The sequence below is a fragment of the Rhipicephalus microplus genome, chromosome 9 (genome assembly GCF_043290135.1).
Source record: "Rhipicephalus microplus isolate Deutch F79 chromosome 9, USDA_Rmic, whole genome shotgun sequence".
Taxonomy (NCBI): Eukaryota; Metazoa; Arthropoda; class Arachnida; order Ixodida; family Ixodidae; genus Rhipicephalus; species Rhipicephalus microplus.
The window spans coordinates 99,145,516-99,172,976 of NC_134708.1; the positions used below are offsets into that span (position 1 = coordinate 99,145,516).

Here is a 27,461-nt window from a genome sequence, read left to right on the forward strand (position 1 = left end):
CAATGGGCTCTAGAAATGCCACTGTTCCAGCTCTACTCTGTTGCATTGTGCGCGCAGGCCTCGCGTTTTTTTTTTCGGTTTTTCTACACTTCCCTGTTCTTGGCTGAGCTTCTTGCGCTAAGCAGTCGCGCCTAGCAAAACAGGTGTGCTTCCGCTCAGCAGTGCAGCGGGAGCACAAGCACCGCACACTACCTCTCTTCGTCGCGAACGCAGCCAACGCTCACTCCACCCGCTCCTCACTCTGCCACCTTCATGAGTCGATTGCGTCTTTTTTCTAAAAGAGCTGTGTTCGTCAGTTGTACTCGTACATGTGTAAAGGGGTTTAGTGAACGAGCCGAACAAGCGGGTGGTAGTTCGAACAAGAACGCAGGCGGACCAAGATTATGATGATGATGATGGTTAGGGTGCTCAAGCGCTGATCTCGTGCCTTCTTCTCGTGATGATAGTTTTGCCCATAATATCAATGTCTTTCTTCTTCATTATACTTACCCCGGTGAAAAAGATTTATTCATCCTGGCAATCTAGCAGGTGGGCACAAGCGGGTTGAAATAGGGCTTGAGATGGTCTACGTGAACGATGTCACGTCCACGCCGCCAATGGTCACTCGGTGGCGTAAGAGGTTCAATGGCGTAGTTTACAGGTGATGTACGCTCTGCCACGTGGTAGGGGTTATAATTGGAAAGTAGCTTGGGCGATACACCAGGTGCGCAGGGTGGTACATGCAATCATGCCAGTGCTCCAGGAACGAACATGGATGCAGAACGATGGTTATCGTTGCGGGTCTCCTTCTGGCGCTGTTGGTCGGCTGTAGTAAGCCGCTGGGTCAGCTTGTGACATTATTCTTCGTGACGTGACAGGTGCGCATTCAGAGGGATCTGGCCCGAACGGCAGCAAAGTGTCGATGGTGTGGGATGGGTGGCGACCGTAAAGGGAAAAAAATGGGAAAGCCCGGTAGTGACTTGCGTAGCGGTGTTATATGCATATGTCACAAATCGAAGAATGAGGTCCCAGTTTGTTCGATCAGAAGTGACATGGGTCGCCAGCATGTCACCCAGAGTGCGACTAAACTGCCTAGTCAAACCGTTCGACTGTGGGTGGTAGGCTAGAGTCCTCTGGTGTAGAATATTGCACTGTTGAAAAAGTGCTTGGATTACTTCGGAGAGGACTACACGCCCACGGCCACTGAGGAGTTCACGAGGAGGGCCATGACGAAGCAAAAAGCGATTGAGGATGAAAGATGCGACGTCTTGTTCTGTCGCTGTGGGAAGAGCAGCAGTTTCAGCATACCGTGCAAGATAGTCCAAAGCATGATAGCTCATCGGTAAGACCGCTGTTGTCAATGGCAGTGGTCCGTACAGGTAAATTCTTACGCAGTCGAATGGGTGGTCTGTGCATGGAAGTGGTTGCAATGAATCTGTCGAAGGATTTGGCGGGTTTTTCCACCATTGACATTTGTGGCAGCCGCGAATGAACTGGCGGATGAAGGTACGCATTCCACGCCAGTAATACCTTTTTCGTAGGTGCTCATAGGTTTTAAAAACACCGGTGTGAGCACATCGCGGGTCGGAATGAAACGACATGCAGATTGCAGAGCGAAGCGCTTGGGGAATGACTCGTAGTAATTTCCTGCTATCTGCTCAATAGTAGCGCCTGTATAAAAGGACATCTCAAATACTGAAGTGCGGAGCCTGGCGGTGAAGGCTTCGAGTGGTCGGAAGTGTCGGTGCCTCGGATAACACATCAGGAAGCGAAGCCATCCGTGGATCATTGCGTTGTGCAGAGCAGATCGTGTCCACGTAAAGAGCTGACAACGTGTGGCCTGAGGTAATTAATGCAATGTCAGAAAATAGTGGGGACCTTGACAGTGCATCAGCATCGGTATGCTTACGGCTGGAATGGTATACAACGTGGATGTCGTATTTTTGAAGCTGAAAAGCCCTACGGTCGAGGCGACCCGATAGATCTTCCAGTGAAGACAACCAGCATATTGCGTGGTGGTCCGTTACATCAAAAGTACGTTTATAAAGGTATGGGAGGAACTTGACAAGTGCCCAAACGATTGCCAAACATTTCTTCTCAGTGACACTGTAGTTCAATTCAGCCTTGGTGAGGCAGAGAGCACTGGCTTCATTTGAAATTGATTGCGCTGAGTAAGGGAGAAGTGGCTTGCGACTTAGAAAGAGGCTTGTAGGCTCAGAGTGCTACTTCATCACACATTCGTTCCGAGAACACAGGACGCAAAACAGATGCTGATTTAGATGTCAGGGTCTTCTTTGACTACTAGCTTGTGTGTGGCTTGATGCGTGTGGTCGTATAGCTGGTCGAAGAATGGGAGCAGTTCAAGTTCGGAACGGGCACAATATATAACGGCGTAATTACGCGATAGGACATTCCAGCCAAGTATCATATGAGAGCAGGAGGAAAGGACAATACACTGAATATTGCAGTGATCCTCCGCGATGGTAAGCCCCGCCGCGGTAGTCTAGTGGCTTAGGTACTCGGCTGCTGACCCGCTGGTTGCGAGATCGAATCCCGGCTGCAGCGGCTGCATTTCAGATGGAGGCGGAAATATTGTAGGTCCGTGTTCTCAGATTTGGGCACACGTTAAAGAACCCCAGGTGGTCAAAACTTCCAGAGCCTTCCATTACGGCATCTATGATGGTTTTGGAATGTTAAACCCCACATATCAATCAATAAATCAATCAATCAATCAATCAATCAATTATTCCACGATGGCGAGTCGCACAGTGCAGGCGGCTATAGGCCTAATAAGTTATCCATTCACTGAACGCAAGAACATCTTATCAAGCGGCATGGTCAGTTTTCGTAGCTTGCGGCAATCTGTAGCATCTATAACAGACATGGCGGTACCAGTATCTACAAGAGCGTATGTATGGGCGCCATCTACAAAAACTTCGACAATATTTGATGGCAAAGTTCGAGGACTTGAGCATTTCGATATCACAGTTATTGTTTCCTGAACGGCGATGGCTAGTTTCCCTCATTTTCAGGGGCTGGTCGTCGACGCATGGGTGACAAGGAGCGACTAATGGGTGAAGGTGAGCGATGAGACGTTGCTACCGAATAGTCACGTAAAGACCTGCTTGACTGAGGATCTGAACTTTTGTAACCAGAAGACGTTGTGTCGGTGTAGTTGCTCTGTGACCTTGCGTCTATCTAGCCGGGCGCACGTCGGCGGCAGTATCGGGTGATATGGCCAGGGCCGCCGCATATAAAGCGGATCGGCTGGTTATCGCACGTTCGCCAGGCGTTTGCCGCGAGGGGCGCCGCACACATGTCGAACGGCTGAGTCGAGGCTGCGGTAGCAAGGGGAGGAGCCCATGCGATGGACGACTGAGTAGGAGCGGGGACAAGTGTCAGTCCACTGAACGGCAAGGACTGGTGTAGCTGCTGCCCCTTTACTGCGTCAGAATAATTAAGAGGCACGGCGACAATGTGCTGCTGAAAGGGCACTGGCATAGCCTCGGCAATCTGGTCCTGAAGGGCATGTCGAAGCATTGGAGCCAACGGGGTCTGTGGTCACACTTGCTGCTGCTGCTGCGGGAGCTCTTGGTGCTGAGAAAACGGCAGGTGGTAAAGCCGACGTATGACCTCTTCACACAAGAAGTCTTTCATTTGTGCTAGAAGGCGGGAGCGTTCAGGCACGACGCCCAGTGCAGCGAGCGGGTGGTTACGCTGCGATGGACGACGGATGAGAGCTCGTTGTCGTCGCAATTTGTCTTAGCTCTGGAACTGAGTTACCACTTCGAACACCGTTCGAGGAGGCTTCGCAAGGAGCATTTCAAAAACATCGTCATCGATACCCGTCATTCTGTGCTGCATCTTGGCACTTTCGCTCATTGTGGCATCGACGTGCCTGCAGAGATCGAGTATGTCCTCGGTATGGGTGGTGAATGTTTCGCCTAGTTGTTGTGCCCGCGTACGCCGGCGTTGTTTGGCGCGCAAGTTCCGCATGGCAGGGCGACCAAAAACGGAGGATGTTTCCTACTTGAAAGCGTCGCAGTTTTCGATCATGGATTCGTGGTTTACTACCAAGGCTTCGCCACATTAGCAAAGTTGATGGTGCCTAACTTAGCTGCATCATTCCACCTGTTAGGGCCACTGACTTTTTCGTAGTACAACAGCCAGCCGTCGACGTCCTGGTCCTTGGTGCCAAAGATTGGCGGGTCTCGCTGGTGAACCAGGCCGGGGCAAGTAGCGGCCGTAAGAGGTACTTTCTGTTGGGCAGCATCAACATGCAAGGTCTACGGCAGGGTTCGGGATCGGAGTTCCAGGGCGTAGGTGATGTGGTTACCCAGCACGGTCCACCAATCGTGAAGGGGTTTATTGAACGAGCTTGAGCAAGCGCGTGGTAGCACAAAAAAGATCGCTGGTGGCCAAGATAAGGGTGCTCGAGCGCTGATCTCGCGCCTTCTCGTCATGGTGATGATAGTTTTGCCGACAGTATCGATGTCTTTTTTCTTCCTTTTACGTGGAACAACTGCTGGTTTTAAAGCAAAAACTGCATGTAGAAAATCGTAAAACTGTTCGGCATTGGTGTTGCTAGTGCTCTTTATTGGCTGTGCTATAGGTTACATCACTCTAAGCGGCGTACCCAAGCACGCGCGACATTGGCAGTGCTGTGAACGACCTCGTTCATCACGTCGCAGCCGGGGTGTCAAGCAAGTGCGCATACGTTTATACTGACACTTTCTACATAGATAAGCCACAAACAACTTTAAAAGAGCGCCCACAGTAGAAACGTGACGAAGCTCGCATTCACAGGGCCGATGGTCCAGTCAGGACACAAAAACAGGCCTGGGAGGCTGAATGCCAGCAGGAACCACCCACCGATGATCCGGCAGCCTTCCAAGCTGCGTGAAATTGCGAACCAGAATGCAAACGCCCGTGGCGGCGGAATTCCGAAAGCCACGCCACGGAGTTAACGCGCGATGTGAAACGTTTGCAACAACGCCCCGCACTTTTGGGCATGACATTGTCAACGTTCTAATTGTGGGAGAGCGTTCACAGAGGGCGAACTACCGCTTTCGTTGGGAGTTCCTCCAGCGGCACTTTATAGCTCCGGCTAATACGTCTATGACCACCTGTGGTTCGAGAACAACTGTGATTAACACAATCCGAAATGCATTTAACCGCTAATTACACTCCTTCATGACCGTGATCGCGTGAGGCACAAGTGCGCGGCATATGAAATAAACACTGTGGTAAATCGACGAGAAGCATGTCTAACCCAATTCAAAACCTCCTTGGTCTAACCCAAGGAGGTCGCCTTACCTCATTAGGAAGCATAAGCATGTAACCTATATTCGTGAAAGGCTTGTGTGCAGCGTCGGGTCGAACCCATCGCTAAACACTGGTGTGGCATATTACAGCCTTCTCTGTTTTAAGGGGCCTTGAAACACTTTTTCAAGTAACCACGGAATGAACTCTCTGGAAGAGCCTATTGCCTCACGAATTAAACGGCGCAAAAATTTTAAAAATCCGTCCAGTGCGAGTGGAGTTGCAAAGATTCGTCGCATGCTGCGATTGCATTCTCTCTTCTCTTGTTCTGACGAAAGTGATAGAAGCTAAGCAGGGAGGAATGGTGGGCGCAAAGAAAAACTGCATGTGCGCCTCGTGACCTGGAGCACTTTTTTTCTTTTTTTCTTCGAATGCGCAGTTTTTTAGTGTGATCGTGCGCGGACGTGAGGGCAAACCGTGGTCTCGCGCTGCAATCTTTGTAACGTACGAGCGTGCAATGTTCAAATCAGGCAATGGCTGATAGATGGGCTTATTACCCCTACGGGTAATAAGCCCATCTGGGTAATAAGCTCATATGGGTAATAAGCCCAGATGGGCTTAGTACCCCTTATGTAATACCCCCTACATGGGGGTCTTTAAGGTATTAAAGTGATGTGATGTGATTACGAGTAATTTTAGGCTTATTCCGTGAGTTGTCGAGAGAAGAGAAAGCAATTTTTAGCGGATTTAGTCAACTTATTGTGAATTCCTGGCCACGTGCTGCGCTATATTTGGCTCGCGTGTTGTCAGGAGTCTCTACTACCAATCGGTAGTGCTTTCTGACCATGCTCAAAAAGTGCTGCAGGGCCCCATTGGCAATAGTACGGAGTGCTTGGGCGGTAATTTTTTTTCATTCTGGTTTCACTGTGACAACGTCGACTGACCTTTTGTCCTTTTCAAACTTGTCAACTTTAATGCCGCCCCATCGAGGTGTTATTTAATAGCTGATGGCTGATTCCTGTGCTTGCCTCATATCAAATCAATAACAAAAGTGGCTCGTGTGCATGTGGCTTCGATACGTACGTTTATCTAGCGTTTACGGGGCTGTAAAAATGCTGGATATGCCGTTCAGAGCAAGACTATGTGGACACATGGAACTTTCCTTGACAGTATTATTTCAATTGCCTAAAAAAACTCACTGCAATATCTAAATGCTGTGCGCATGCCCCTGACACAAGGCTGGCCGACGTCAGTCTCTCATACCAAGGTTACTAAAATGGCAAAGGGTTGCGTGATACGAGCTAGCATCGACAGTTTTTCGCATAACAAGGTGGCCTATAATCTGTTTGACATTGTAAGCCTTCACTTCTATAGTTACTCTTCAGTGCATTCACGTAAAATAGCTCGGCGTAGTTAGAATAAACCTACACTCTCTTCGCTAGTTGCTCCTATTGGAACCTTGAGTCCCGTAAGCCAACAAATGAATTATTGCAGTGGTACTATACAAGTTGTCAATTCAGTGCTCGGAGCCTAAATATTTTATTTGCTTGTCGAGTATGCTACATATTCTCAAGATTCCTTCATTTTCGAAATGCCGAAGACTAATAGCATTTGTGTTTTGAAACATTGAGAAACATTGCATTTGTTACGCAATATTTCGCTTGAAAACAGCTGACTCGTATTGTCACTGAATCGGTTTGACACCACAAGATTGTTGAAGCCAGCGTGCGCAGAGCTCATGTTAAACGACACCATCTAGATTGCCATATTCTGAACAGGCACTCTCTTCAGTGCGCCTTAATACAAAATCGTGAAACTGTTCTCGACATCGCTTCTACTGCACTCCCTTTCCTAATCTACCAAAAGCGTGAGCTTTAGCCTATACGGTAAATTGTTACAAATATTGTGGCACTACATTTGAGGAGAAGAGCAGCATAGGACGGGTGCTAGCCGACACCAACAATTTTTGTTGAGAAAACACACATTGCAATCGCAGGAGTAAAAGGCAATGAAAGCATCTGCAATCACGAAGGAACAGCATAGAGGGCGGGGCAACTGCAATGAAAATAGTTGTAGTGCACCACCTTCCTGTCATGTACTCTGCTCGTCAAATGTAGCGCTGTAACTTTTAAGTTAGAATTTATCACCAATGATAGTTTCATAAGGTTAGCCAGAGACAACTCTGGCGCCGCGATCATTGCTCACCCGCGAATTATTGATGTGTAGTACACGGATTTGCCTGGTCTTCGTAGGCTTCAGACGCACTTTCGGCTTTGTTTATTGTGTTGTGACTTGGTTTTGAATTATAGACGAACTTAATCGAATTTGAATTACCCGCAATGATCGCCTGCTGGCTGAGGCCCTCGGCTGCTGAACCGCAGGTCGGGTGATGGAATCCCGACTGCAGCGGCTGCATTTTCGATGGAAGCAAAACTGCTTGAGGCACGCGCATTGCGATATATATGAGAACACTAAGGAGTCCCAGCTGGTCAAAATTGCCGGAGCCACCCCCCCCCCCCCCCGCTACCGTGCCTCTGATAATCGTATGATGGTTTGGAGATGTTAAACGCCAACAATAATTAAGCACATTTGAATTGGTGAGAATAAGAGGTTGAGGTGACAAAATAAAACTGCAGAAGATTTACTAAGCTCTGTCTGGCGAGAAAACTGCTCTAGGCTTGGTGGACAAATCCGTGTACTAACCACGACTCTCTTGCGGACAGAAGCGCCATGTGTTGCAGCTCCCGTAGATACTAGCACATGAATTCTCTCCAGTGTGTATAAAGAAATCTCTAAGCCACCAACTAACCCCAAAAAGCGTGTCAACGGTATGGTAACGCTTTCAATGTTTTCTACATGCCCCCTTCCCCCACGCCAACCAGGTACCTCAAGTGGAAGGTGCCCTATGGTCCCACGCCGTTGAGTCCCTGCAAAATCTGCACACTCTCACCCTGCTTCGAGGATACTTCGACAGAGAAGTCGTCAGGGCGCTTGGACGCTTCGCGCAACGCTCTACGAGCTTAGTTAAACTCGTCATAAAGTCGGTCACGGTAAGCCCAATTTTCGTAACGCAATAGCGTTAGAGCATGTTTCGCAGAAATTCCGGTGTCCGCGTCATTAGTTGTGAGTGAAAAATTAAGAAAGATGCAATTATAACTACAATATACGGGTCTCAGTGAGGACCAAACCCAGGCATTTTGCGTGGCAAGCACGTGTTTGATAGCGCAGTCACGCGTCTGCTTGGAAATACAGTCGAAATAACTTGCTATGCCTGTTGACGCAGTGGAAATAACGTTCACGTTTTGCACTCGCACGTTTTCTGCATAGTCCTCAATATGCAACACGAGTTCTCGCAGTAATATTTCACTCTACAAGCATACCTCTCCATGGGGGGGGGGGGGTCAGATTATGTTATTGCTATAATGACTTCGTGGTTTAAAGTCAGCCAGTCATTGTAAGAGGTACAAACCTAACTACCCGTATTCCCTTTACATACGACTAGGCGCACACCGAAATCGAAAAAAAAGTCGCAAGTATAATTGCTTTTTCTTTAGAGCATGCAACCTAATACATTGAATGCATAATTATGGTATTAGTTGCCTAGCTAAAATATAAACTCTAAAAATAATATAAGCCACCTTGAAGCTTGTAATATCAGTTTTTTTTGTCTTGTGTTTCATTTTCCGCGAGGGGGCAGCAAAACCTCTTTGAACGTGCCAAATTCAATATAGACGGTGAACGCTACTTCCGCACTTCCTGGCAAATATGCGATGGCTTCACTCACACGAGACCCTTCCAACTTCATAGATTACCTTGTACTAATCTAGAACAACTTCTTGCATAGCATGATGCAATAAAAGGTATGCACTATGGAGGAAGAAGAGCGAGAGAAAGCAGGAAGCTTGACCAGGCAAATGCCCGGTCGGCTACCCTATGCTGGGGCAATGTAAAAGGAGTGTAATAATGAGAGAAACTAAGAGAAGAGAAATAGATAATATTGGCAGTGTTAGGAATTTGCTCTGTCGCGATGGTAGCGGTGGCGAAGAACGGCGAGCCGTCCAGCGGACTTCGCTGAAGCCTTAGCCCGAAGGCGAAACAGGGAGGCAATTCGTTTTGAAAACAGCAACAAAAGTAGCGTTTACTGTAGCAGGTTGTCGTTTGTACAGAGCCGGCCAGCACGACAACGTCGGCTGGGGCAAAATCTGTCTAACATGGGGCCGGCACGGCCTTAAATAGCGTTTTGGGACTCTTCTGCGAGACCAGTTCCCCGGAACGGCACAGTGGCTCGGCTGAGGAGACGCAGCCCTACCCGGAACTGCAAAGTGGTTCGGCGGAGGAAGCGATGTTATCCCCGGAACTGCACGCTTCTTCTGCACGGAAGGCAGCGCTGGGAGGGGGGGGGAGACAATTTGTCGGAACAGGGCTCGATCTCGTGAGACGTGCTCCCGATTGAGGAACATGTCTGTGGCACAACAGCACCCCCGCCCGCCAGACAATGCATCCGGAGTTTTTAGCCGTCAGCGCGGCTCGGAAGGAGGGATGCTGAGTGACAGTGGGTAGCCGTTCCGCTCTCTCCGCCCGTTGAGAATTCCATAGGCCTGCAGAGGTTCACTGGAACGACGGCCTCGAACACAAAGCCAAACCACTATGGCCAAAGCAAGCACCCTCCAAATGCTGATCAAATCGCCAGACCAGCAGAAATGAAAATATTTCCTCGAGATTTAACTGAGCTAAAAAAATAGCATCACGAGCAATGTATCTGAGGAGCAATACATAATGTGGACACTCCTTTACAGTGCATGACACTGCTAAACCAAACAGGTTTTTTTTTTCGTGAGTGATTCTCGATTGTGACCCGGGCAGATTAGGGACGATCGAAGCTGCCGAGGTTAACTCAATTTGGCCCCGAATCTACAATTTAGAGCACCAAGAACTCCCGAATCATGCTTATTTGCGTCGCCTTCAAGCATAAGATTGTCAAACTTGACAAAGTTCGTCCTCCTCAAGCTCTCACTTCAATGCGCGCAGCCAATGATCATCACAACAAGATAAAACGCGCTTGAAAAAGTAAGTGAATAACAATGAAAATCAAACTTGCTTGCGTTAAACAAAACAAAGGGCAAAGTTGACCTACACTGACGCGCATAATAAGTGTAACGTCAAACACTAAAGGTATTTTAAACATGGACTTTTACTTGGCCTTATCTGTTAAAATAAAACACACCAACTGTTACTTTTGAAATATTATGAAACCAAAATTAATCAAACGAACATATGAATGTCAGCTTCTTCGATGAGAAGAAAAGTCAAACTTTTAAAAATTCAGACGCATTCCTTGCTGAACGGCTGACGACAAAACTACAAAAATAATTATCAAAGCTAAGCACAAAATACACTCTTGGTATTGGTAAGGCAGCACTATCTCAGACGAACTCTGGGGAGTCGCGCACTCCACAGCTTTCGATCGTTGCAGTCTGGACAATGGGACGCCGAACCAACTTGTTCGCTGAACTCAGTAGCAGTGACTTTTGACCCCCAGCCACTGAACTCGAAGAAAGGGGCATCTGCACTGCATCGTTTACGCTGCCCGTTCGACCAGTGACCATTTCTCCACGGTGGGGAACAACCGCCTTTGTTACAACTCAGGCGTGCGCGATGCTTTCCCTCGTGATTGCCTCTACGCAGCACCAAAATTGATGAGACCAGGCGAAGATCTCGGCGTCCGAATTTTCCTGAAAGTCAGTTTTTCTTGACGCGGTTCCCGCCTAATGTCGATCCTCGTGATGGTCTGAGCTTCAAACATTTCCCAGAAAGCCCTGTCGCGATCCTATGCCTAGCCGTGAACATGGTGTCTCGATGGATGATGTCATGGCACCTAACAGCAGTTTTAGCACTCTTGGCGCCCGTCGTTTTTACCACGTTACGCTTACGCCGACGCCTCTTTCTGTCGGGACTTCTCGCAATACTGGCAGCCTCGACACACTTACTTCCAAGTGTGCTGCTTTTGACAAGTACTCCAGAAACTCCATACTGGTTATCTAGCTTATCCTCGGGCCCGTTGCTAGCTGCCTCTGCTTGGGACAGAACGGGAGTCCCGATGCCTTTAAATACAACTAACGCGCCTAAGGAGCTTTCGATCGGTCGTGGTATATCGCTGTTGTGGTTAGCCCTTGTTCTCTGCCCTTCTACGTCAGCCTCGTGCTCTCTTTCAAGAGCTTTATTCTGTAGCGCTTTATCTCGCGCATCCCGCTCAATATTTTGTCGACATGCGTCAACCTCTAGCGCCTTGCGATGCGACTCGTCGTCAAGCTCTTTTTCACGCGATGCATCTTGATTATGTGCGCTGCGAAGCGGCTCCCTGTCTAGCGCTTCACGATGCGCTTCGGCGTCCTTAGCTGTGCGATGGGCCTCGGCCCCTAACTCCTCGCGATGTACCTCAGCGTCTGGCTCTGTCTGACGCACTTCGGCGTCCTGCATTTTGTGACCAGCCTCAACGTCCGATACCTCGTGACTTTCCTCAGCGCCCCGCTTTCTCTGACGCGCTCAGGGGCTTGCGCATAGCAACGAGCCTCGGCGTCTTGCGCTTTGCTTCTGTCATTATCATCCAATACTTTCCAGTGAGCGACATCATCAAGCGCCACGTGGCGGGCCTCAGCCTCCATCGTTTCACGTCGCGCCTCATCCTCACGCTCTTTTCGGCAGGCGTCTACCTTTAGCGCCCTTCGACGCACTTCAGCGCTGTCTCTATCGCTCCGACTTTCCCAGTCGGCAGGACTCGAAAGAAAAAAAATATCTTATCAAGGCATATCTAGCAAGACTGAAGTCTCTTGCTTCCTCGAAGGGTAAGCAATTCAAAACAAGCGCGATCTTGCGTGGCAACAGCGTGGCGAGCTTCTCCACCCAAATGTCGCGGCTAACACCAACATTACAGCCGACAACTTCAAAATCAAGAAAATGCGCGATGTTCTCGCCTGTGTGAAAGTTGTGGAGCTGGTGTTTAGCTCGCTCCCATTTAAGTGCTTGAGTTTGAAGATCAAGCTCTTTCATTCTAAGAGCATGCTCTTTCCTTTTTCGGCACTATTCGGCCTTCCATTGTTCGTGACTTTGAGCTTCGAGCTCTTCGGCCTTCTGCTGTTCGTGCCTTTGAGATTCGAGCTCTTCGCGGCTTTTCTCGGCCTTCTGCTTTTGCTCCCAAATGAGCTCCCAAAACTCGTCAGCCTCATCGGCCGTCAAATTCTCTGCCCGCATCACCTCGAGAATCGCTTCCCTTGTTTTAGCCGACCCGGCGGAAATCCCCATGGCTCCACAAATTTAAAGGAGGTCCTGCACCAGGTACTGCTCCATCGCGATCTCGTCCCTCGTGATGCTATACTACTGATATTCACCGTACTCTAAAACTTATCTCATGGCCTAGAGCACGTGAATAATATATTACAACAAACAAAACACAAAACGCTCTCCTAACATCTGCCTGTGCTAGAGAGGTCTGGCGAAATGAACAGTAAACGTTGGGCACTCACCCAACCAAAGTAGCCGACGATGGTCCAACTCGTGGCTGCCGTCGAACAGTATCAGGCCTTCAGGGATCCGGTCCAACTTGCCAATGTTGAGATCCGGGGCTGCTTGTCCCAGCTTGCCGAACGATGAGAACAGGGTAGCGTATACCAGCGTATCCAAACGCTGATATCAGGTCAGTCGTGCTCGAGCTTCCAGAGATCCGATCCGGCGTGCCAAACGTAGGATATCGTATCCCAGCGTAGCCAAACGCTATCACGGCGGTCGTCCTCGTGCTCAGAGATCCGATCAGACTTGCCAAACGTAGGATATTGTATCCCGTAGCTGCCAACCACTGTTATGAATTTGCTCTGTCGCGATGGTAGCAGTGGCGGAGAGCGGCGAGCCGTCGAGCGGACTTCGCTGAAGCCGAAACAGGGAGGCAATTCGTTTTGAAAACAGCAACAAAAGTAGCGTTTACTGTAGCAGGTTGTCGTTTGTACAGTACAGAGCCGGCCAGCACGACAACGTCGGCTGGGGCAAAATCTCTCTAACATGGGGCCGGCACGGCCTTAAATAGCGTTTTGGGACTCTTCTGCGAGACCAGTTCCCCGGAACGGCACAGTGGCTCGGCTGAGGAGACGCAGCCCTACCCGGAACTGCAAAGTGGTTCGGCGGAGGAAGCGACGTTATCCCCGGAACTGCACGGTTCTTCTGCACGGAAGGCGGCTCTGGGAGGGGGGGGGGGAGACAATTCGTCGGAACAGGGCTCGATCTCGTGAGACGTGCTCCCGAACGAGGAACATGTCTGTGGCACAACAGCAGTAAACGGGCTCACGCGTTTATTTATTTATTTATTTATTTATTTATTTATACATACTGCAGCCCCCAATTTGAGGCTATGGCAGGAGTGAGCATTTACAGAAAATAAATAACAAACAAACAGATCAACAGAGCAATAAAACAAAAGAACACTTAACGCAAATCAGCAAGGGCAAGTAAAAAATTTTCCAGCGGAAGGGAGCGAATATCACCGGGCAGTTGATTCCACATTTCGGCAGTGAAAGGAAAAAAACTAAATTTGAATGTGTTAGTACGACAATGGTAAGGCTTGATATTAAGGTGGTAATTACTTCTAGTTGTGGACGGCGAGTTGCAGCGGTAGTGCTATGCAAAAGTCATAGGCGTCCACATAGACCCGTAGTCCTGAAAAAGCGCAATAGAGCTTCCACTGTTTTGTGAGCTGTTGAAACACAAGGACGTTGCTTCGGCAACATCTGGGCAGTGCGGCCGATTGTTCAATTTTGAATCCGAATGGTTGAAGTGCGCATTCAGGACAGCAAATCGCTAGCGGTTTGCTCTCCTAAAGGCGATGCTTCAGAATCCTTCAAATTTTCTTTCGCGAGCTACCCTTGGTTGAATAGTTACCGCTTGTTTTCTGCGCTTTTAGGACGCCTGGACTAACAAAAATAACGAAGTTGACCAAAATAATAGGGTCCCAGCTAACTCCGAATAACACTTTATAGGAAAACGTCCGGAAAAGTTGCTGCAATTGTTTACCTACTAAAGTCTCAAATACTTGTGAATATTTCATCGTTCTTTAAAAAATTGTTTGATGTGACATTCTTAATTAGTTGCCTAGCTAAAATGAAAACTCTAAAAAGTTTATAGGTCAGCTTGAAGCTTGTAATATTAGTTTCTTTGCCTTGTGGGTAATTATCTGCGAGGGGGCAGCAGAACCCTTTTGAACTCGCCAAATTCAATATAGACGTGGAACGCTAGTTCCACACTTCCTGGCAAATCTCGATTTCCAGATGTTCTTTAGCGGCACCCAGCCAGCGAACGCTTCGAAGAGGCGCGAGCGGACGGTAAAGTGCGGTGAAGGGAGGAAGGAGAGCGCGAACGATGAGAGGGGTGGCAAAGCGATAGACCTACCCTTCTCCTACACTATCTCGCAACGCATGGTCTGGTAGCTAGGGTCGAGGATAAGCGCACGTGCCCACAGGTGTTGCTATACGAGAGAAAGTGCCGCAGACAGCGCAGGATGCCTCACATAGGCTGATGAAGAAAGGAATTCACATTTAAAAAAAAGAAAAAGTGCAAAGAGAACCGCTATCACGAATGAAGAAATTAATGATATGAAAAGCAGTTCTATTTCATTTCAAGACAGGTTACCTTTACTACGTTTTCATTGGTACTATAACGAATTGTATGAAACTTATGAATCAAGAAGGAATGCCTTCTTTCCCTATTTTGGTTCGTTAGTAAGCTGAACTGGATAATGGCAGCCCTCTCTATAACGGAACATTGGCCAGGCGTACTGACAAGCTCGGAGAACGGTATATCGGGGAGGATTACGGCATGTGCACGATGATTACTTACCGACGTCTGAAGCTGGTCTCCGTTTGACCTATGCATTGAGCTTGGCATGTTGTACACCCTAGAAAATTAACTACATTGGTACTGTCACATGTGTAGTTACCGTTGATTGGTAAACGAAATTTGGATAAAGTACTTGGTACTGTTTTAGATCTGGTCTTGTGCGCGAACGCTTTGGAACGTTGTTTTTGTAGGAAAGAGAACCTTCATGACAAGAATGTGTCGTTTTAGATGAAGTTGTTAGATCACGGAGGTGACGTGATCGTTGGTACATCCCGCGTGGTTGTTCCGTAAAGATTTTTTCAGCCCCCCCCCCCCTGCATTAATGTTGAAATGTTTCTTTAAAAATGCCAGGCCTGCGCGGAAGACGTAGCAACAGTCACAGCTAAAGCTAAAAAAGCGGCCTTTCAGAGCCTTTTCTAAACGCTCATTGGGTAACTGCTGCAAGCACACGTGCTTGAGGCCCACTTCGACATTAATAATAAAAATTTATGGTAGTAGACCGGCAGTATGTTTGCTATTTTGCGTCATTTTTCTGAGAAGTGTGGTATCCGCTAAACTATTCCGAGGTATTGTGTGCCAAATATTCATGCAGTGGCTAACGACTATGAGGAATAATGCCTGAAGTGAGTATGCGCCAAACTTACTAGCTGAACAAAAAGAAACTTTTGTAATAGGTTCGAGTATTGGGCAATTGACTCGTTACGCTATTCGCATTGTGCAATGGCCGCTTCTTCTTTGGCTGTTTTAAACGCTTTTTAAGTCGTATTGGTGCGATTGCTTTCAAGACATCAAACCTGCATAAGACAAGTTGCCAAAACTCCCAAGCACTGCCGTAGCTCAGTGGTAGATTACTGGGCTGACATCCAGCAGACCCGGGTTCATCTCCACATTGTTATTGGGGCTGGTAGATTACTGGGCCGGCACCCAGCAGACCCGGGTTTCAGCCCCACTGTGTCACTGGTGCTAGGTTTCGCGCGATGTGTTTACTGACACCGGCGCCGTCGGACAACTACGGCGCTGCCCGAAACGTTAGTTGAGATCTCATAACAGCTTTCGCTGTAAAGTATGGTTGGCATATGGAGCTGAGGCCACAGTGTCAAAGCTAGGTCAGTACGCGAAGTTTCGATCTTTTGTTAGTACCCAGAAGATCTCAACGATCGAGCTCTTCTGCGCGTTACATAGCGTCTGTGATTATGCTGGACGAAGTCACTCATAACTCAAGAAAGGTATCCTTCTTGATTCGTAAGTTTAACACTGTTCGTATTCGTATAATTGAAAATGTAATAAAGGTCACCTGTCCTGCAATAAAAAAACATCGCTTTTCATAACATTCATTTGTTAGTTCGTGATGGTGATTCTCTTTGCACTGTCCTCTTAGCTTTTTTAAAATTATTTTCACATGTTCGTACATCCACACCGTGCATCGCGTTGTTGAAACGCAATGAAATTTTTAAGTTTGTAGATTTATGTACCTATCATGATTGTCATCTTTATAGTTTTCTGCAACCGATATCAATCGTAATTTCATTTCTGATGTACTAGCTGCGGAACTGGTAGTTTGATACGTGAGCCCATAAAAGTGGCTGCAGTGTAATAGATCCACTCACACTGACCAAAGCCGTGCCATGGCTGGCACGTAAGTTCCAACCTTGGCACAGCTTTGGTCAGTGTGAGTGGATCTTTTGCATTTTCAATGTGTTAGACATTCAACTTTACTTATTTAAATTTGATGTACCGACTGATCTTATTTAAATTTATATGTACCACCGCGCGCGTGCACACACACACACACACTCACTCACTCTCTCATTCACTCACTCACTCTCTCATTCACTCACTCACTCTCTCATTCACTCACTCACTCTCTCATTCACTCACTCACTCACTCATTCACACTCTCTCTCACTCATTCACACTCTCTCTCTCATTCACACTCTCTCTCTCATTCACACTCTCTCTCTCATTCACACTCTCTCTCTCATTCACTCTCTCTGTCATTCACTCTCTCTCTCTCATTCACTCTCTCTCTCATTCACTCTCTCTCTCATTCACTCTCTCTCTCATTCACTCTTTCTCATTCATTTATTCACTCTTTCTCTCTCTCATTCACTCTTTCTCATTCATTTATTCACTCTTTCTCTCTCTCATTCACTCTTTCTCATTCATTTATTCACTCTTTCTCTCTCTCATTCACTCTTTCTCTCTCTCATTCACTCTTTCTCATTCATTTATTCACTCCCTCTCTCTCATTCATTCATTCACTCTGTCTCTCACTGTCATTCACTCTCTCTCATTCTCCCACTCTCTCTCTCTCTCTCATTCACTCTCTCTCTCATTCACTCTCTCTCTCATTCACTCTCTCTCTCATTCACTCTCTCTCTCTCATTCACTCTCTCTCTCATTCACTCTCTCTCTCATTCACACTCTCTCTCATTCACTCTCTCTCTCATTCACTCTCTCTCTCATTCACTCTCTCTCTCATTCACTCTCTCTCTCATTCACTCTCTCTCTCTCTCTCATTCACTCTCTCTCTCTCTCATTCACTCTCTCTCTCTCTCATTCACTCTCTCTCTCTCATTCACTCTCTCACTCTCTCACACGTATATATATATCGTAACAAGCGTGTTCTACGGAGGAGTTTCAGCAAGAAACTCGCCCGGGCAAGCAAGACAGCTGCAGCACAGATGATGATCCTTGTTATTGTGGCACAGACCCATAAAGGGGGACTGGCGAAGAACCGGGCGGCAGGTTTCTTAGTAAGAGGCCTATGGTTTTACAAACACAAAGTTTGGACTGAAAAAATATATGCATAGAAAGAAAAGTAAAAAAAATATCATATCCACGGAGTGAATGATGGAGTGTGGGGCGAAGCATTCGTCCGTCCATGCGTTCTTGCTTCCGTCCGTCCATGCGTCCATCCGCCCGTCCGTCCGCGCGTGTCTGTTCATGCATCCGTCCCTGCGTTCGTCCATGCATCCACCCCGGCGTCCGTTCATGCGTCCATCCATGCATATGTTTGTGTGTCCGTTCGTCCGTCTATTCAACACTCCAAGTACCACCATCTCGCATCTTTTCATCATATATTGCCCATATAGGAGCACCACCTTCTAGCGGATATTCCAAGGAGTAAACGAGGTGGCACACGTACATTTTCTTACGGCTTGCGCTTCGGGTGTACTTCCCACCTTTCACCACCCCGAGTTCATGGTATATACTAGTTCGCTGTATTCATGGCACTGCGGCTCAACGCTCGCTAAACGTTTCTAAAACTAAGGAGGTTACACCCAGCGAGTATAACGTAGCAACCCTTTCTTGTCAGATAGTGCTAAATATACTTGCCAATGGCTGCTAATGAGAATGGCAGCGTGCGCGTGAACTAAAATCTGAATGCTCCTGTTTTTTATTTCTCATTAGCAGCCATTTGCATGTAAACTGAGCACTATTTTTCATTGTTCAACAACGCACAGAATAAATCTCTCACCGGCACCACCTTGGAGGTGAAAATGTTATACTTGTCGCACACTACAACGGCTACGAGAGACGAAGGGGTATCGCGATAAGGAGCTTCGCCCCTAAAAATGAAAAAGGAGTACACAGAGCTGGTGCCGATGTCCACCGGTATAACTTCCTTCCCGCACAAAGAAAAGCCTTCCTAGCGGCGGCGTCTTAAAGAAAAGACGCTATAGGTGGGTCATAGCAGGGTTAAAGTCACGTGACGGGAACTGTTTTGCGGCCTCGGCAGCGATGATGGGGCGATGGGTCGAGCGGCTCGACGACATAGTTTACGGGAGATGTCTGCTCCAGCATGCGGTAAGGACCGTGGTACTGTGAAAAAAGCTTGGTGGAAAGTCCGGGAGTTGTGGACGGAACCCAAAGCCGAACCAGCTTTCCCGGGGATTAATGGGCATCAGACGCAGAGGTGTCATGACGGGCTTTTTTGGCACGACTGATCTTGCGTGCCGAACGAGCGAGCCAGTTTGCGGCATTTTTGAGCGTAAGCAGCAGCTTGAGAGATGGGTTTCCCCTTGAAAATGTCTGGTTTGTAGGGCAGAATGGTGTCAATAGAACATGAAAGTTCATATCCCTACAGGAGAAGAAAAGGAGAGAAGCCAGTGGTAGTTTGGGACGCAGGGTGTGGTCTTCTGACATGTACGTCGCCAGCATGTCGGCAAATGTACGATTGAAGCGTTCCATCATGCTGTTAGTCTGAGGATGGTATGCGGAAGTGGTGCGGTGCGCAATGCGGCATCCTTTGAGCACAACCTCGATAGAATTTGAGAGGAATACGTTGCCACGGTCACTAAGTAATTCCAGTGAGGCCCCATGGCACATAATGAGATTACGTAGAAGGAACCACGTGGCGTTTAATGGTGGCTGCTGGTAGCGCAGATGTTTCTGCGTACCACGTGAGGTGGTCGATGGCGACTTATCAAAATCAGAATCATTTTATTTTTTTACGTCAAACAAAGAAGCGAATACGTGATTAGTATATACTGAAAGAGCTCCCATACTATGAACTGGATTGGGACCTCCTGTACTTGATAACAAAGTCAATAACACAAGTAAACTGGCAATTCATGGGCTTAATAAAAGAATAATAATAATAATAATTATGACTAATTCAAGTCAAGGAAGGAAATTACCTATAAAAAGCATTACCAAACAGCATCGAACAAATAATTTGCCATGGTGGATGAGAGTAAGGACAAAGTGGGAGGCATTTCAAAAGGAATAAACAATAATGCAACACATTACAACACTTAGATGTTACTTAGATGACAACACTGTGTCATCTAAGTAACATAAACAGATCTGCCATTTAAGGCCTTTGAGACTAGTGTCCATCATCCTCTCGAAGGTAGCAGGCATGTTGCAAAGGCCGAAAGGCATTACGTCAAACTCTTCTAAATCATCAGGGGTGACGGAAGCTGTTTTCTGAATGTCTGCTTCAGCCATGGGCTCTTGCTAGTAGTCTGAGCGCCAATCCAGTGATAAGAAATATTCGGCTCCTTGAAGGAATTCTAGGGCGTCGTCGATGCGGGGTAGGAGATAAACATCTTTCTGCGTAATCTTGTTTAGGCGGCGGTAGTCAACGTAAAATCTTATATAACCGTCTTTTTTCCGCACCAGCACGCCAGGAGAGGCCAGGGACTATTAGATTCTTGAATCACGCCACGTTGTAGCATATGATCGACACTGTCACTAATAACGTGGATTTTGGCTTGCAATACTCGGGAAGGACGCTGTCGGAGGGTAGCATGATGACCAGTGTCAATACAATGAACCACTGCAGACGTGTGCCCCAATAATGGCTGGCCAACGTAGAAAAGGGCAAGAAAGCGTTTAAGCAGTTGAACAACCTTTGTGCGCAGGACTGGCGAAATCCCGTTATCGATGCAACGCCGGAGGATGTCTTGGACAGGGAATGTGGTAGCCACGGCGGAAGTGATGGCATTTATTGTCAACGATGTCTTATCACACGTTGCATTCAAAAGGAAGATGGCGTCAAAACTGTCTAATTGCCCAACGCATGCGCTACGTAAGAGAGTTGCCGAGCAAGGAAAGGGATTGCACGCGTAGATAACACCGGCACCATTTACAAAGGTAACTATGGCAAATGGGAGTCTGAGGTTTAGTCGGCGTCCAGTCTTCAGACGATGTAAACAGGGCGGTGAAGCCAGTCAGAGGAAATGAACACCATGGTGGCAGAGAAGAGAAATGATAGCGGCAGCAGCGACAACCAATTTAGCCACCGGGCTGGGGACGTCGCTGACTTTGGGACTGAAAGGGGACAAAGTGAGTCGAGCTCCAGTGCTGTCAACGACTGCATCATGTGTAGAAAGGAAGTCCCAACCGAGGACCACGTCATGTGACGCATGTGGTAGGACAACGAATTCCACAACGTAAAATGCACCATTGATAAAAAGACGTGCCATGCACGCCATCACAGACTTTACGTGCTGCGAGCTCGCCGTCTGTAATAAAAGATCAGAAACGGGTATCGTCACTTTCTGCAGTTTGTGGCACAAAAGTTCACTTAAAACACAAGCAGCGCCTCCTGTGTCAAGAGCGTTCATCGTGGCACCATTACTAACCGCGATCTCGTGCGGAGGCGAAAGATGAGGCCTTAAATTTTTAGAGAGGGCGCAGTTCATGCTTCAGGAATTGCGGCTCTTAGTTTTTCTCTTTCGTGGGGTTGGTACGGCGGAGCATAGGACAAATGGGGCGTGCCGGGGAGGAGGAGATCGACGTGAGGGGGAACTGGCACGGCGCGAATAAGCGTCCGATGAGTCGGTGGAAGCAAGGTGTCCTGGCTGCTGTGGCATGTAGTCAAGGCTGGGGATGTAATAGCTGGCATAAAGACTGCGCTGACGACGACAGTGGCGCGCAACATGGCCAAAAATGCCACAGCCGTAGCAGATGGGCCTGTTGTCTCGGCTTCATAGCTTCGCCACATCAGTCAGATAAAAGCTGACGCGTCAACTTAGCAGGGTCCTCCCATCTGTTGGGACCGCAAACAAGCCCAAACTCTACCAGCCAGTCTTCGACGTCAAGTTAGTCGGTGCCGCTGAACATCGGAGGGTCATGTTGACGACGCGCCCCAGCACACATGACCGTAAGTGGTGCTTGGGAAGGAGCAGCGTCCTCGGTCACTTTGGAGGCGGATGGTAAAGTCCGGTTGCGAAGCTCCAGGACGAAAAGGACAACGATCCAGCAGCGCTCCACCAAATGTAACAAGCGTGTTCATCGGAGCATTTTCAGCAAGAAACTTACAAGGGCAAGCAAGACAGCTGCTGCACAAAAAACAGGAGACCTAGAGCGCGACACACGAACGTCGTCGTCTATTCTCTCACTGGCACAGAGCTGGCACTGATGTGCACCGGTGCAATTGGTACAATATGACTGCCCGAAAATGAGATCACGAGGGAAAGCGAAGACGGGCATTTCCGTTCCTATAGCTCATACGTCTGCAGAATAAATATACAGATGAACGCTAGTGCGGTGAAATGTGTAAGTAAACGTGGGTATAGCAGTCAGAAGTCATAGCCCGATAGTATTGTTGATGAACATATGGGCTCTTAGGTCAGAGATATCTTACTCAAAGAAAGGTGACAAAGGCAAGGCATACATGTTAACCAATCAAGAACTCGTATGATACCATGCTGTAAGGAGTGGTAGTAAAAAGAGAGAAGAGGAGATAATCTTCTCCTACTAGGTTGTGTGTTTAATGCCTAAGATGCTCACTCTCCGGAATTTTCAACCACATTATGAAAAGCTACAGCGCACAAAGATAGAAAGAAGGCAGAAAAAGCACTTAAACAAAACTGATAGTTTGTTTGAGCAGAGATTTGTATACAGAAACTTTCATAGACCTAGCAAGCAAATGAGGAAACTCTTAGGTCAAGCACCATACAAAAATAAAGTTCTATCACGCTCACACAGACTTGCTCGCGAAAATAATCCTCAACCAAACTCGCCTTCTTCCAATTGGTTTCTGAGGGAGACCGATCAGGAATAAGTTTGCCGAACTATACAGCAGATGTCACCGTTAGGTCGTGACGTAAGGTTACTATGACGTAAATTGCGAAGGCCTCCACCTATCGTGGAATGCAAAGCCCTGGACGACGCGAGTACAAACAAAACATGACTGGCATCTATCACGCATCGCATAGGAGAGCTTTTTCCGATTTTCATATTTGCCGTGTTATGTGGGCACATATAAAATTGCAACTTCACCCTCCACCTCAAAGCGTTGTCGTCCACTGATGGCTATACGCGGCTAGGTTAGCACTTTAGAGGTAGCAGAACTTTGCCCGTGAACTTTGCAGACTGATAGCATAAAGCAACAATGCTTTAATGACAAATTACTATTTACAAGCCAGAATTTCAAACTTCAGGCAGTAGTGTTAGGAATGACACGAAACGCGAAATAGCAAAACTGCATACAGTGCTTGTTCATGAGGACACGGATCGGCTAACTGGTACAGTAAATGCTCGCTACTCCACTCACTTATTTCAATGGTAAAGCCTTGATCCCGGCACTACCACATGTATTTTTATCGGGAAAACTCCCTATAGCTCAAACAGGTCGGCACCCTTAACTGTTAATTCGAACTGGGACCCCTCCTCCCCAGGTCATCGTCGCTCCACGCAGAAGTCGAACCAAAGTGATAAAAATGTGCTTCAAGACTAAACTAAATTTGTTAGAGAATCAAAACGGCGTACAAAAATTTTTCGGAAGATGAGATTTTGGATTACGCGCTGGAGCTTTTATACAAGCTACAAATTATCCTCATAGGTTCGCGATGGAAGAAGCGCAATGGAAAATTGCTCATAGTTGTTGAATTCACCCAACCCCTGTCCAGGGAACACGCAGTGGAGGCCTCAATCACTTTTTAATTTTGATTGAATTCACTTTACTATGTGAATAATTGTGTTTTGAAGCATATAGTGTGATGCAAGTTCGGGGCTGAAGTGAAGTAAGGCTAAGAGCGGAAAAAGCTGACAGGCGGCTGAGTGTGTCATGACTAGAAAAGTAATGGAATGTCCGCTGCGGAGCTGTATTGCATGCAGAACCTCCAGCGAATATGTTACGTGGTTGGTGGCATATATGCAACATGTATTTTGCTGAATAAAAAGGCAATGTTTATAGAGCTGACTAATGCATTCACGCACCAATCAGCTTCTTCAGCTCTTCGTTTTCCTACATTTCATCTCCATAACAATACATTTCCACATGAAGGCTTACTGCTCACATGAATGCATGTCCATGTTTGTTTCTTGCATACCACTGACTGATAGGCTATGTTCACTGTTAAAAGGTTCATTAACTTAATCAACAATATCATGTGCCCCAAACGTGTTGTAGTGCCTACGCCGCGTAACGAGTTCAGCGGCTGCTTCTTCCTTGTGTACCATGCATTGTGGTTGAATGTTTGTACAAAATAGCACCCACCCATGACATCGAAATCCACCTAATTGAAAAAGAAACTTAGTATTCACCCTCTATTCCAAATTTGTGTGTGTTAACAGCAGCAAATAATTAAGCCACTAGCGCAAAATGAGCCCTCTCTCTTAGTCTTTTGTCTATGGTCTGCTTATTCGCGGTACTGCCTGAGTTGTGTACTGAACTAGCTCATCAGTGCCGCCTTTTAAAAGGAGCTTCTGTTCAATTCATAAATTTATTGCTAGGGCCACGCATTGGTGCATTCGAGCAGAATTGTTCGAAAAAAAAAAAACCACCGAAACCGCCCAGCCTGCACGGAACGTGCAGCATAGTCACAGTGGAAGCTAGAAGAGTGGCCTTTCACAGCCTTTTTAAACACAACACTCTTTGGGTAACTGCTTCAAACACACCCTTGGGAACCCCCTACACCATAATAATTTTGTGTAGTAGGTCGGCATTTCTATGCTAGTCTTCTTCGTTCTTCGGAGAAGCCTGGTATCCGTAACCCGCGTGCTAGAAATTTTGTGCCATTCTTTAATGGCGAATAGATAAGATAGATAATATTTTTATTATTCAATAAAAGATAATACATAGGAAAAAAGTTATACAGTCTGCTTATTCGCGGTACTGCCTGAGTTGTGTACTGAACTAGCTCATCAGGGGGTGGGGGTGGGGCGAATGTCTGACGTACACTCCTTAGTACGGCTATGCCAGGCATCCGGCGTTGTCCGCAGTGTTGTCTACGGACCAGCAGGTGTTATCATTCCATTCTCACTCCCTCTTCCTTAGCAACAGCTGTGGGTGTGCTCAGATTTGGGTGCACCTTAAAGAACCCCAGGTGGTCGAAATTTCCGGAGCCCTCCACTACGGCGTCTCTCATAATCATATGGTGGTTTGGGGACGTTAAACCCCACAAATCAATCAACAGCTGTGGGTGCGTGCACTTATCCTCACTCCTAGCTACCGGAGCATGGGGTGGAGATAGTGTAGGAGAGGGTTGGTGCAATGCTTCGCCACTCCTCTCGCCATGCACTCTCTCCTCCCCGCACCCCACTTTCTCGTCCACTGGCGATTCACTCCCGACCACTCGCTGTCTGGGCCCCTTTCAAGGTGATGGCAGGAGTCGGTGAGGGCGAATGTCTGACGTTGACTATATTCTCTTTCGGCGCAAGAAGGGCCTTCGCATTTCCTCATGATTCTCTGAGGGGAGAGGGGGTGGGGCTTTTTTATGCGGTGGATAACGTCGCTGAACAATTATGTTAGAAGAGGGTATGTGCCACCATTAGAGGTGATCAGGAACAAGCTTTTGTAATGGGTTGGAGCACTGGATGACTCATGCGTTACGCAATTCGCATTGTGTGATCCCTAGTTCTTCCTTTGCTATTATAAAAAGCTTTATTATTCCTATTACCGTGGCTCCTTTCCAGACATCAAGTCTAAGACATATTTGCAAACGAGTTCGAAGCATCTGCACGGCTCGGTGGCAGAATACTGGGCTGGCACTCGGGGAACCCGGCATCTAATCCCATTGTTTCTAATCTGTTTTTTATTTACACGGCTCTTCATTCATTGCGATACTATTTATAGACACCGGCGTGAGCGGTGGGCATCTATGGTGCCGCACGTGACCCGTGCTCTGATTTCATAACTTGTACTGTAAAGTTAACTAAAGATGATTGTTTGAATTTGCCACTCTGGCGGGTTCCTCTGAACACGGAAAATTCTTCTTTCTATCGCAGGTTGATGGAGACAGCGCCGCTATATTTCTGGACCAACTGGCTCGTAACACGTCGCTTAACATTCTCATACTGGAGCATTGTTTGATGAAAGACCGAGCAGGCGAAGCCCTTGCTGACTTCCTGCTTAAGCACGTTGCTATAGAAAGACTCGAGGTAAGCCATGACCCCGGGGGACAAGCCTTCGTCCCATTCCGTATCGTGCTGCGATGCTAATATTTGAAGTGGAAAGCAATTGCAGGCCTGCAGCATGCTTGATAAATAAAGACACAAGTCATACAACCATATTGGCTAAGCAATGCATAGGAGGCATTATCTATTTCCTAAAATCTTGCTATAATTGCATCGTATAGCAGAGGGTATGGCAATTGTAGTGTCTTGTGGCGAATCACGTTCTCACCATGCCAGAAGCTCAAAATCAAAGCACACACATTTATGCAGACGCCATCAACCGCATCTGACCCCACATGGGTGGTGAACAAACCCCAACTCATTGAAAAACCACATGTCTGCACAGCGCCATGTCTGCGGTTCTTCTTAACTTTCCGATCATCCGAATCTTCCGTTCTGCGCAGAGAACTTCCCAAGCACCTCTGGTCGGTGGCGTAGTGTGTCTTGAGTCAATAAGCCTTCAGTACAAAAGCTTGTACGCGATACAACGGGCATTAACATGAACTTTCTGAGAGGTAGTGTTCTGGCCTAAATATGCAGATGGGCGTGGACGCAGTGCAGGAATTCGTTAGAGGTATGGACCTCGAATGTTCGGTGGCTAAGCCCGAGCTATTGCTATACAGATCCACGAGAAGGGGCCGCGAAACCGTCCTTTTCGGTGTAGGGAGATGAGAAATCAGATTAATAACGGCGGACGGCGTTCCCATACTGAGCGAAGAGAACATAAGGATATTGGGACTGAATCAGCAGGCCAACGGTCACTACGATGAGACAGTTCGAAGACTTAAACGTTCCGTAGATAACGAGATTTGACTTTTATGCCGCATAGCGAACAGACGCAGCGGTATGCGGGAAAACTGTGCGATCCATCTCGTACAGGCGTACGCAATCAGTCGCATATCTATAATGGCTGGCGTCCGAATGAAACAAGGTCAATTGCTTGATTCGCAAAGCCTTCAAGAGGGTGGTTGGCATACCTGTCAACACGAGCACCGACATGTTCAAGCTGGGCCTGCCCAACACACTGGACGAAGTGATTGAGGCGCACAACTTTGCAGAATACGAGCGATTGTCCAAGACGGGCAGGCGCACACTCGAATCTCTAGGCATAACATACCACACGCAATGCGGGGAGAAGACGATGGTTCCTATCACGGTCCGCGACCATCTCATCGTCCCACTGCTCCTCAGGAAGATGCACCGACACACCACGTCAGGCGCCGCAACGAAAGAGCGAGTGACCTCCAAAGAATGTATGGCAACAGCGACAAAGCGGTGCACGTGGACGCCGCGCGCTACCCAGAGGGAAGGCGTGCTCACGTTACCGCCGTTGTGAATCACAGAGCCAAATGCCTCTCGAGTGCCACGGTGCGTACGGAACACAGAGGCAGCCGAACAGGCAGCGATTGCTCTTGCACTGGTAGCAGCACCGGTGGCTGGGGTCGAGATCAGCGACTCGCAAGCTGCTGTCCGTGGCTTCGCGTGCGGTG

The 27,461-nt window shown here is 47.7% G+C and overlaps 1 protein-coding gene across 1 annotated transcript in view; it reads left to right on the forward strand.

The window, feature by feature from the left end:
* Positions 1-27,461, forward strand: part of LOC119164680 (uncharacterized) — a 97,081-nt gene that overhangs the window by 19,354 nt on the left and 50,266 nt on the right. The window contains exons 5-6 of the mRNA XM_037416898.2: positions 8,124-8,291; positions 25,804-25,956. Of these exons, the coding sequence (XP_037272795.2) occupies positions 8,124-8,291; positions 25,804-25,956 (321 nt within the window). The remainder of the gene's footprint in view (positions 1-8,123; positions 8,292-25,803; positions 25,957-27,461) is intronic.